Genomic DNA, 12,592 nt, shown 5'->3' with positions numbered 1-12,592 from the left:
ATTCTTTGGCGCCCAGGAAGATGATGGGTGATCTTGTGTATGATGATGAGGGGAAAAGATAGAGTATATGCAGAGTCTTTTTTACCCAGAGTAGGGGAATCAAGAACCAGAGGACATGGGTATAAAGTCAGAGGGAAAAGATTTAATAAGAACCTGAGGGGGAACCTTTTAGCACAGAGGGTAGTGGGGACTGTGGAACGAGCTGCCAGAGGAGGTCAGTAGGAAGGAACTGCAGATGCTGGATTAATAATAAATAATAATAAATTTTATATTTAATGGGCGCCTTTCATACAAAATCTCAAGGACACCTTACATAGTAATCGGAATAAAAACATATAATCGGAGTAAAACAAGTAATTAAAGACATCACAATGACACAAATTAAAAACAAAATTCAATCCAAAAACAGAAAATCAAAAACACAGTGTGAAGAGAGAGCAGCGGCAACCAATTCGTGCCAGCGTCCACTCTCTCTTCACGGATTACACCTAAGATAGACTCAAAATGCTGGAGTAACACAGGATCTCTGGAGAGAAGGAATGGGTGATGTTTCAGGTAGAGACCTTGCTTGATTGAGGCTGGTACTATAAGAACAATTAAAAAGGCATTTGGACGGGTACATGGACAGAAAAGGTTTACAGGGATATGGGTGAAATGCAGGCTGGTGGGACTAGTGTAGATGGAACATCTTGGTCGGCATGAGGAACTTGGGCCGAAGGGCCTGTTCCCATGCTGTATGACTCTATGCATTGTATCTGCATCACAACTATTCAACTGACACCAAATGCTGGAGTAACTCAGCGGGACAGGTAGCATCTCTGGAGAGAAGGAATGCGTCGAGACCCTTCTTCAGACTGAGAGTCAGTGGAGAGGGAGACGCAGAGAGATACGGAAGGGTAAGGTGTGAAGGCACAGATCAAAGGGGATGATGGCCAAGGGAATGTAGAATGGTAGATTGTTCGCTGAGGGGAATGTGACAACGAGGCATACAATCAGTAAACTGCAAGGCTTGACGGCCGCCCTCGTACCCTTTCCTTGCTGAGCTCCATTTCCGCAGCATCCCCCGCTGGCACACTGTTCCCGCAGCAGTGACACGTGGCCTTCCAGTGCATCCAGCCGGTTGAGCAGGTCATGGATATCGGGCCCTGCCGCACAGCCGCAGGCCTGGCGCGGAATGTTGATGCGGTGGGTGAAGACGATCTGATTCTCGCCGTCGGCCGTGTGCTCTATGTGCTGGTCGCTGGGCCCCTCGCTGGGCCTGGCAATGCCATCGGGAGACTCCAGGTCGACCGAACACAGGGAGCCCAGGGGGACGTTGATGTTGTAGACGTGGTTGAAGTTGATGGGCTGCGTTCCAAGTGGAAATGTGACATTCTCTTCTTTTAGCTGTGAGATATCTCTCTTCTGCCGAATAATCTTCTTAATAACCCCCCCATGGGTTTGTTCCACCAAAACAGTGGTCACGAAGCAAACTAAAACGTGCCACCGAAGCCCCATTTTTGGTGGTTTACAGTCTTCCTGGTGTCCACAATCTGTCTATTGCCCAATAGTAAACCCAGTGATAAAGGCGAAAGCTTCAGTTCCTGTTTGACGTGATTTATCTGCAAGGAGAAAACACCAAGGAGAGAAGGATGAAAATACATTAAAAGAAACTGTAACATTTCCTAAACTCTTCGCACAGTGGAGATCCATTCAAGAAAGGTAACGCACAAAACAAAAATGTTATCATCTAAATCAGTGATTCCCATCCTGGGGCCATATCCATGGCAAATTTCAGGGGGGCCACAGAAAAATTTTGGGATTTAGGAGGCCACAGGTTCAATGAAGGGGGCCACTTTTTTTCCGCTAATAATGTCAGGGGGGGCCACAGAAAAATTAAAGATCCCAAAGGGGCCATGAGCTAAAAAAGGTTGGGAACCACTGATCTAAATTATGCCAAGTGGGAGGGTAATTGATTTTTAATACTGAAGCAGCTCCGACAATGGCTATTCCAGTTTTTTCCCCCCCGATGGCTAACACTCTCTGATCTCAGCCTTGTGCAGTTACAGTCTCATATAAACAGCATGCGCGGAAACTATAGGTGTGACTGCAAAGCATTAACAGGTCACATCAATGCAGAGTGAGGATGAATAATGTGAAGAAATTCCAGAAGCTGCCCCTCTCTGTCAGCCCCTGACCTACTTTGCCTGATGGATGGATAGCTCGCAACTTCCTTTCAATTGTAACCAAACAATGTCATTTGCCAAATTCGAGGTCTGCAGAATGTTTATCTTAACTTGTCAGACAGTTCTAGAGCAGATTGAGTCATAGAGTGATACAGTGTGGAAACAGGCCCTTCGGTCCAACTTGCCCACACCGGCCAACATGTCCCAGCTATACTAGAAAGACCCACCTGCCTGTGCTGGTCCATATCCCTTCAAACTTATCCTATCCATGTACCTGTCTAACTATTTCTTAAATGCTGGGATAATCCCAGCCTCAACTACCTCCTCTGGCAGCTTGGCCCATACACCCACCTCCCTTTGTGTGAAAAAGGTACCCCTCAGATTCCTATTAAATCTTGTCCCCTTCACCTTGAACCTATGTCCTCTGGCCCTCGATTCACCTACTCTGGGCAAGAGATTCTGTGCATCTACCCGATCTATTCCTCCCATGATTTTATACACATGGCAGATGGAAGTTTTAGAACGGCAAGAACAGATTTCCCTTATCAGAGCAACAAGGAGGGATTTCCGGAAGGGTGACAGTGTCCTTGGTTGGTTTCTCAATGTGAAAGGCTGAAAATTGCTGCACGCTTGTTGTAAACTAACATCATCTGCCAAAATGCTACTGATGTTTTCTTCCATTTAAGTCTGGAAATGAGTATTTAATTAGTTTAAAAGGTGGGTACATGTGAAAAATGAGAGCCTATAATCACAGCATAAAGGGTGAGCTATTCAGGACTGAGTTGAGAACAACTTCAGGGACAGGTACTGTGAGTGCATGGAGTTCTCTTCCCCCAGAGTAGACTATGAGCTACCTGGGTTGAACGAGGGACTCTGGGCGTGTTGTGTTATTTTGCACCTTATTGGGTGTTTTATTTATTGAACTTTTTTTTGTTTTTTTAATATGTTTTTTACAAGTGTGCCGCAATTTTTAAATATTATCTATTGACCAATGTGTTTACAAACCTGTTTTGCTGCTGCAAGTAAGAATTTCATTGTTCAGTTTTTGGTACGCAACATTCTTGACTCTACTTCATGCTCAGTCATTGGTATGGTGAAGTTAGCTATTGATAGATTTTACATAGAACAGCACAGCACAGCACAGGATCAGGCCCTTTGCCCCACAGTGCCTGTGTTGAACATAATACCAAGCCCAACTCCTAACTGCCTGCACTTAATCCATATCCTCCATCCACTGCATATCCATGTGCCTCACCAAGAATCTCTTAAATGCCACTATCACATCTGCCTCCAACACCCTGCAGTGCTTTCCACCCTCCATGTAAAAAGACTTGCCCCACAAATCTTCAAACTTTGGTCCTCTCACCTTAAAGCTATGCCCTCTAGTATTTGATATTTCCCCCCTGGAAAAGGGTTCTGACTGTCTACCCTGTCTATGCCTCTCATAATTTTCTATCAGGTCTTCTCTCAGCCTCCAGCATTCCAGAGAAAACAATCCATGTCTGTCCAACCTCTCCATGTACCTAATACTACCTAATCCAGATGTCATTCTGATGATCTCTTCTGTACACTCTGCATCAAAGCCACCCCATCCTTCCTATAATGTGGTGACCAGAACTGCATGCAATACTCTAACATTGTCATTGAAGGTTCGAGCAGTGAAACAGAGATAGAGGATACAGAGATAGAGGATAACATAGGAGGTTCCAATAACTAAATAACTTTGTCCTGCTCCTAGTTGTTATACTTTTCAGATAGAGTTTTGATACTTATTACTCAGTATCTATCTGAAGGTGGGTAGATTCTTGGCAAGCACAAGGTGCATTTCTGGTCACCCCATTACAGGAAGGAGGTGGAAGGTCTGGAGAGTTTGCAGCAGAGTTTTACTAGGATGCTAGACACAAAAATCTGGAGTAACTCAGTGGGACAGGCAGCAACTTTGGAGAGAAGGAATGGTTGACGTTTCGGGTCGAGGCCCTTCTTCAGAACCTTCTAATAGGATGCTGCCTGGATTCGGGGGTGTTAGCAAGTAAGATTAGTTTGGATGAATTAATGTTTTGTCTGGAGTGCTGGAGGCTGAGTGGAGACATGATAGTAGTTTGCAAAGTTGCGAGAGGCATAGATAGGGTAAATAGGCAGAACTTCTTTCCCAGGGTGGGATTGTCAAAGGCCAAAAAGGCATGACCTTAAGGTGAAATGGGCAAAGTATAAAGGAGATGTGTGGGGTAATTTTTTTTTTCACACAGTGAGTGACAGACACTTGGAACGTGCTACCAGGGATGCTGGTGGAGGCAGATAGGATAATGTCATTTAAATTGCTTTTAGGTAGGCACATGAATATGTCGGAAATGGAGGGAACTGGATCATATGCAGCTGCAGGGAATTAGTTTTAATTTTTCACTAGGTTCGGCACAGACATTGTGGACCGAAGAGCCGATTACTGCGCTGTACTGTTCTATGTTTTAAAGAGTCAAAGGTTACCAGGTGTGGGTATAATTGTAGAGTAGAGGTTCGAGTCAGATCAGCTGTGATTTAATTGGATAGTAGTGCATAGGTTCGAAGGAATGAATGATCTCCTCCCATGATTTTATACACATGGCAGATGGAAGTTTTAGAACGGCAAGAACAGATTTCCCTTATCAGAGCAACAAGGAGGGAACTGATTGGTCTTATTCCAGCAATTGTGTTGCAACTCGGTAGCAACAAAGAACTCTTTAAAGTATCTGCCCATTAAATCCTACCTGCAGCAGAGAAAGGTCATTATAATATCCATCTGCGCAACTTAATATCATTATGTCCCAATTAATATAGCCCCAATTAATATAGCCCCAGTTCACTGGCCTGACTGCTTTTTTTTTTTTAACCTGCAACGACTCCTGCAAATCTTGATTCAATGAGTCTTCCCTGCGGCCAAGATATATTTAGCAGGCGCTTAAACCAGATGCAGTCTGAAATGTGCGCCTCAATGGCCGTTCCCAAAATAAAGAATTTACGAGAAGAATCTGATGGGAAAATTCCAACTGTAAACATAATGAATAAATCTCCCTGAAACAATGTGAAAAGTCAGTAAAAAATGGTGTAAAAGTTTTTGAATGGTTAGACTTTGAAGTCCATTCCTCCAGGATGTTCCTCATTATCGATGTGCAGTGAACGAGTCTGGAAACTACTCACTGTCTGCAGGCATGGCAGCAGGTGGCTGGGTTTTACATGTGCAAAGCAAAAACCCTGAAGAATTTTAATTGGAAACAGAATTGTTTGTTACCCAAGGCTAATATTGTGCATGAGGTGATGCAAGAGTGAAGAGAAATCCTTGCTTAAACCAAAAAGAGTTTCATGCCGTGGACAAAGTTTGGATTCTAAGGAAGGAATAGTTTGAACTCCACTGCTGTTATGTATTTAACATGAAATACACTGCCATTACCGAAATATATTACCCAATCTAAATGTACAGCTACTCTGCAGCAAGTTCTTCGGTCCTAAGTAATGGTACAAATTCAGGCTCCAGATGCTTCACAAGCAGGGTGGCACAATGGTGCCGTGGTAGAGTTATGCCCCTGTCCCACTTAGGAAACCTGAACGTTAACCTTTGGAGACTTTGCACCCCACCCAAGGTTTCCGTGCGGTTCCCGGAGGTTGCAGGTGGTTGCCGGAGGTTGCAGGTAGTGGATGCAGGTAGGAAGACTGACAAAAACCTCCGGGAACCTCCAGGAACCGCACGGAAACCTTGGGTGGGGCGCAGAATCTCCAGAGGTTTCAGTTCAGGTTTCCTAAGTGGGACAGGGGGCATAAATTCCCTCAGAGCCAGAGACCCGGGTTCAATCCTAACTACGGATGCTGTCTGTACAGAGTTTGTACATTCTCCCTGTGACCACGTGGGTTTTCTCCGGGTGCTTCTGTTTCCTACCACACTTCAAAGATGTTTGCAGGTTAACTGGCCTCTGTAAATTACCGCTAGCGTGTAGGATGCAAAACTACAATAACATCGAACTAATGTTCGGGTGATCATTGGTCGGTGCGGGCTCAGTGGGCCGAAGGGCCTGTTTCCACACTGCAACTCTAAACTAAATTAAACTAAACTAAGCCAATAGATGTGGACTTTTTGTGCAAATTGAAATGCATAAATCATTCCTAAGTCTGCAAAATGTACAATCACTCATCTTATTTAAATTTGTTAGTTTACATTATTTTTGAAAACCTACTTGGTATAATTCATGTATAATTCACGTATAATTTGCTTTTGTGTGTTTGTCTGAGTCTATGTGTCTGTGTTGCTGCTGGAAGCAAGATTTTCACTGTTTCTGTGGTTGTGTACATGACAATAACCTCTACTCCACTCGACTTGACAGGAGGAGAGATGGCTGCCTTTCCTGGCAGCTCCGTCCTCTTGTTTAAATATAAACAAGACGATCAAATACCTTTGGCATGTAACAAAAGGCTTCATTGAAGCAGCTCATCCAGTTACTGATCAAGATCATTTTACAGGAATATACAGTAACACACCTTCCTGGCAGACCTCGATGGTTCACTCTGCCCACACTGCCCAAACCCCAATCTTTCATGTTCTGCTGTTTTGGCAGGTCGAGTTGTGCAGTATATCATTGTATTCAGAACACTTACTATTAGAGGCACCAAACATCTTCTCTTAAATCAGACTCCGCTATCTCAGAAACAAAGAATTGCAGATGCTGGTTTATACCGAAAATAGACACAAAGTGCTGGCGTAACGCAGCTGATCAGGCATCATCTCTGGAGAAAAAAGATATGTGACGTTTTGGGTCGGGACCCTTCTTCAGACCGACGAAGTGTCTGAATGGTCTGAAGAAGGGACCGACCCAAAACGTCTCCTATCCTTTTTCTCCAGAGACGCTGCCTGACCCGCTGTTACTCCATCGCTCAATATCGATCTCCTCTATCTCAATCTTGGTTCAATTGGATGATTTATTTAAATTTGTAAGTCAAACACTTGTGGACATGAGCTGATGCAAAATGAAGTACTCGAGTGCTGTGTTAATGGAGGTGGCATCCTATGGGTGAGTATTAAGGTACGGCACTCTCTGTTCTCACAAGCAAGTATAAAAGACCCATGTCATTATATCAAACAGCAGAGAAAAATGTATTGGTGTCCCTGTTGATATTAATCTCTGACCAACCAATCATTATTCCTTAGCCACTTGTGGGGCATTGGTATGGATCAATTGGCTGCAGTGTTTTTTGCTGATTCCTCATCTACCAATTTCTGGGGCGCAATTAGTATATTTTAAACTTTGGCACATGTTGAAAGTATTTAACTAGCAGCAAAACTGTGAGATGCCCTGAAGTTGTAAAATATCCTTCTTTTCTGCTTCTGGATTGTTAGTTCAATCCATTTGACCCCCTTGATTTCGCAACTGCTGTGCCCAAAAGTACAAGAGACTGCATGGGGTTGTGGATGCAGCCCAGTCCATCACGCAAACCATTCTCCCTCCCATTGACTCCATCTATACTTCACGCTACCTCAGGAAAGGAACAAACATGATCAGAGACCCCAGTCTTTCTCTCTTCTCCTCTCTCCCATCGAGCACCAGATACAAAACCTTGAAAGCACGTCCCACCAGATTCAAGCACAGCTTCTCGTACACAGCTATCAGACTCCTGAACAGACCTCCCATATGCTAAGTTTGAATGACCGTTCACCCAAACGACCTTGTTGCAACCCTTGCACTTTTTAAAAAATCGGTACTTTCTATGTAGCTGTAAAACTATATTCTGCTCGTTGCTTCCTTTCTCTTTTTGCACTACCTGTTGTGCTCATTATGGCATGATTTGCCTGGGCAGCACGCAACCAAAGATTATCACTGCATTTTGGTGCATGTGACAATAATGAACCAATACCAACACCAATCTGAAATTTGCCCGAGCCTGGTTGAAGAGTGGATAAATTGAGCTATAAATGGATAGAATCAATTTGAAGCATTGTGGCTCTTCATTGGAATCAAAGAATGCAGATTTGAAGGTACTTTGAGTTCTTCATATAGATCTGATAATTTGCCAAATCGAAATGAACAACAGCCAAAGAGAGGATTCTTTATGCTAAATATCATTACCACAACTGGGTATATAACTAAGATAAGATTTTGGGTGATAGACCACTTTTCAAGACTCATGAACCATGAGCGTTAACTCTGTTTCTCTTTCTGCAGATTCTCTCCCACTTATTGAGTATTTCTGGCGTTTCTAGTCTATACTTTGGATTTTCAGCATCTTCCAAGTTTTTGTATTGTTTGAACAAATGGTCCTCACCAAAGTGTCATGGTATCAGAGTTGGCATCACCTGGTTTAAAGACTGCCTGCCATGAATTGTCAGACACTGCAGATACAGTATAACTACAAGGTGACTTTACATTAATACATCTAATTACCTGTTCAGTTGAATTTGGCTACCACTCTCAATGCTTATGTTATAACCAGAAAATAGATGATGCAGAAATTGATTGAAAGCATCCCAGATGTACAGTTCTGAATCAGACTTAGGTTTCACTAGTTGAGGATTCACATTCATTTAGTTTTTAGTTTTAGTGATACGGTGTGGAAACAGGCCCTTTGGCCCACCAGGTCCATGCCGACCATCAATCACCCATTCATGCTAGTTCCATGTCCTACATTCTAGGGACAATTTACTGAAGCCAATTAACTTCCAAACCTGTACGTCTTTGGAATGTGTGAGTGAAGCGGAGAGAAAATCTATGCAGTCACAGGGTGAATGTGTAAACTCCGCACAGACACTACCCATAGTCAAGATCAAAACCAGGTCTCTGGCACTGTGAAGCATCAGCTCTAACACTGCACCACTCTGCCACACTGTTAAAGCTTATACTTCCCTTATTATCCTTCACACTCTATTCAAATAAATTCTAAATACTGATTACATTTATGTTACAATCGTGGGGTTTGTAAGGCAGACAAAAGCTGAGATATTTTAAAATGCAGCATTAATTAGAACCACTCCTCTTCCAACTCTTCAATATGGTGAGATCTACACTGCCAACAATACAATTTAAATGTGTTAGTTGTATCACAAAAATAGATTGGTGTGGAATCATCAAATTATTGGCTCACAGAATGCCACAGCTGGACAAAACTGGATGAAAATGTAGAGAGGAGAAATAACATCTAATCAGTAAGTAGCCTTTAATACATCGATGGTGGCCTTTCAGTATAATATGAAATTAACACTTTAAACAAACCATATTGTCATTCATAATGATTAGCACAAAGTATATCAATTTTTTTTCCATTTTTCGCTGGAGAATTGTACTGGATCATGAGAGCCCACGTTGGATGCATGATATGGATTAAAAAATTAGTTTTATTTTTCATGTTCGAGGTCATAAGAAGCTTGTATCTCTTGGAATCCAGTGTGCATCAGTCACGTGAGTTAAATTACAGAACAGACGAGGAAAATGATCATTTGTGTCTCTCTTTAATTATAAATAGAAATTCAAAGCCAAAAACGTACAATGCCACCTTTCGGAGCCTATTAATTAGTGTCAGTGTGTCTTCAGGCTAAACTAACAGTGAGATACTTCAAAGGCATTGACAACTGCTTCTGGTGTTTTGAATTTAGGAATTCTCATTTCAGCTTTATAGCACAATTGTGCTCCTTCTAACACATGCTAGTATTGGAACTGCAGCCAGATATCCCCTTTGGCACCAGGCAATTTCCTGACCGCCATTTCCATGTGATTCTCTTCCCCATTTTCCATGGTAATGGTGCAGGGTTCTCATCTTTCCCCATTTATTCTCACATTGACCCGCTCTGAGTTTAGAATAATTTCTCTTCCACGTCACACTCTATCTAATAATAATAATAATAATAATAAATTTTATTTAATGGGCGCCTTTCAGACATCTTTAGGGGAGTGGCCAGGAATTCAAGGGGATATCGTGGGCAACTTCAGTGACAATGCAGCATGAAGGGATGCGCATTACAAATATCATTCATATTTGAAGAAATAATGAATTGTGTTATGTGGTCATTGACGTTATGATGCCATTTTGACTTGACCATTCTCCATTCAATATTCTGAGCCAATGTAAATATTCTGAGCCTAGATTACAATTCTCACACTACGGGCTTTGTTGATTAATAAAATCTCTTATTTTAAATCTCCTATATGTTACCTTGTGCCTTGGCTTCTACCGTATTCCAGTTGTGTGTGAGTGGTACACTGTGCAACTTTCAGCACTTCATACATGTTTAACTGCTGACTTAGTCACTAAAGAAGCTTTCACCATTTAGATTTTCTTAACAGCCAGCCAGGCCTCACACAATGTTCTCCAACTGAGAAAGCATAAGGACACTGCAGGAAATCATCAATGTGACTCCAAATAAAGTCGGTACCCAGTTGCTCTAATGTGACTGTGAATAAGCCAATTCCCACTTTATTATTAACCAGGCTTCTTTGCTCAACACCATTCTCATCCATTTATCATTAAGTCAATGGGATTATGACCATGAAGAATTCTTTGCCAGCCAGGCATCTTTTCTTAATGACATTCCTGTTCATCTATTATTAAACTATCAAGGAAAGCTGAAGAGTCTCGTGGACTCGAATTGCACATTAACTTTATTAGCATTTGGCTCATCAACGAAATTCAAATCTCATTGATGTAATTCCCTGCACTGGCATTTTAGAAAAGGAACCAGATGGCGTCAGAAAAGAGGGCCAATGTCTTTGTTAGAATATTGGCCAGAGGACACTCATCTAATGACTCCTTAATGCACAAAGACTGGGCCTCATACTTTTATCAACATAAATGATGAAACATTGAGGCAATGGGGGAAACTTACTTCTGTCCCATGAAAATATGCTGAAGTTTGGAAAACATGTTATCATGGACTCATACTGGAGGCCATCAGCCGCTGTGAGTATTCCTTGGAAGAATTATCCAATTGCTCTCACCCCCCTGCTCCTACTCCAGGGTCCAGAAGATTTATCTTCTGAATCCGCTTCCACTCCAGAGTTTAATGATAAAGCAAATATTCGTTTTTTCAGCAACTAAAATCATTCTGAATTAAAATTGGTCAAAGTTCACCGAAAGAAAGCAATATAATGACCCAGTAACCATTCATGTCATTCAGAATAATGTAAACACAAGGAACTTCAACTTGTTTACCAAGAAAGATTCAAAGCGCTGGAGTAACTCAGCAGGTCCGGTAGCAGAATCTGAAGGTGGATCCTGACTCGAACCATCTCATATATCCATGGTCTCCAGAGATGCTGAGTTACTCCGGCACTTTGTGTATTATTCAGAGTAACATAGTTCAAGCCAGGTTTCTTTCCCTCCTGAGTTTATTCTTAGCTAAAACTCAGCAGTTGCCCATGAAAGTCCTCATAGTTTGCTGGTGGACACCATTTCCTGTACATTCGAGATTGTGTGCAAGGGTTTAGAAGCCAGCTTTGGAGGAACACCAGATCATGCAAACCATTGGCCATCCAATCAAGTCATCCAAACCTGCAGCTACATCAGCAGAACTGAACCAATAAAACTGGTGAGATTGCTGACTGACCAACTTGCTGAGATAAATGTTGGCACAAAGTGTGACTACTATATGTAACTAAAGGGAAATAAAGGAGGAAAGAGCCAGGAATTGCAGATCATCTACCATGTTCTCTAGAGAAGCTGCCTGGCCCGCTGAGTTATTCCAGCACTTTGCATCTTTCTTTCTTTAGTGTATATCACAGTCCAGTTTTTAAAAACATTTCGGCATTTGTATTTGCTTGCTGCCTTTACTCTGCAAACCAGCAGCTATGATTACGCAGTTAAATGTGTAGATCAGTCAAAGCCAACAGCTCCTTCAGCAAAGGCACTGTTATGACCCTTGAAGATGCAGTTAATATGGGATCAGTGATTTGACACGAATGCTGTCCCCTATTTCCCTTTCTTAATGATTATATAAATCAGACATCTCCTTTCAATGAGGTTTCAAGGTTTCAAGGTCAGTTTGTTGTCACGTACCAATAAAGATACAGTGAAATTTAAGCAACAAGACACACAACCACATAGAAGTTAACATAAACATCCATCACAGTGGATTCCACATTCCTCACTGTGATGAAAGGCTATAAAGTTCAATCTTCTTCCTGGGGTAATTATCATTTTTCTTTACATGGTGCTCTTCCCCAGTGACCTGACCGCTTAGTAATATGTTTGTTTAGTTTAGTTTAGTTTTAGTTTAGTTTTAGTTTAGTTTAGTTTTAGGGGCACTGTCCTGTATGGTATGGCTGCCCAGCCTGCAGCTGTTCGTTTTTCATTCTTTTTTTACATTTTTAGTTAGTTAAAGTGTTTTTGTTCTGGAGTTCAAGTCTTTTTTATGTGGGGGGGAAGGGGGAAACTACCTTTCTAGGGTCCCTACCTGGTCGGAGAGGCAGCTTTTCTCCGGGCTG

The 12,592-nt window shown here is 42.2% G+C and overlaps 1 protein-coding gene across 21 annotated transcripts in view; it reads right to left on the bottom strand.

Moving 5' to 3' along the window:
• The window catches only part of tnc (tenascin C), a 123,386-nt gene that overhangs the window by 88,292 nt on the left and 22,502 nt on the right, over positions 1 to 12,592 (bottom strand). For all 21 annotated transcript variants that reach the window (XM_033049190.1, XM_033049194.1, XM_033049199.1 and 18 more), the window contains one exon: positions 1,029 to 1,601. In XM_033049190.1, the coding sequence (XP_032905081.1) occupies positions 1,029 to 1,497 (469 nt within the window). In that variant the 5' untranslated portion in view covers positions 1,498 to 1,601. The remainder of the gene's footprint in view (positions 1 to 1,028; positions 1,602 to 12,592) is intronic.

This window comes from Amblyraja radiata, chromosome 32 (genome assembly GCF_010909765.2).
Source record: "Amblyraja radiata isolate CabotCenter1 chromosome 32, sAmbRad1.1.pri, whole genome shotgun sequence".
NCBI classification, from domain to species: domain Eukaryota; kingdom Metazoa; phylum Chordata; class Chondrichthyes; order Rajiformes; family Rajidae; genus Amblyraja; species Amblyraja radiata.
The sequence above is the reverse complement of the archived record's forward strand: the minus strand, read 5'-3'. Positions and strand labels throughout refer to the sequence as shown.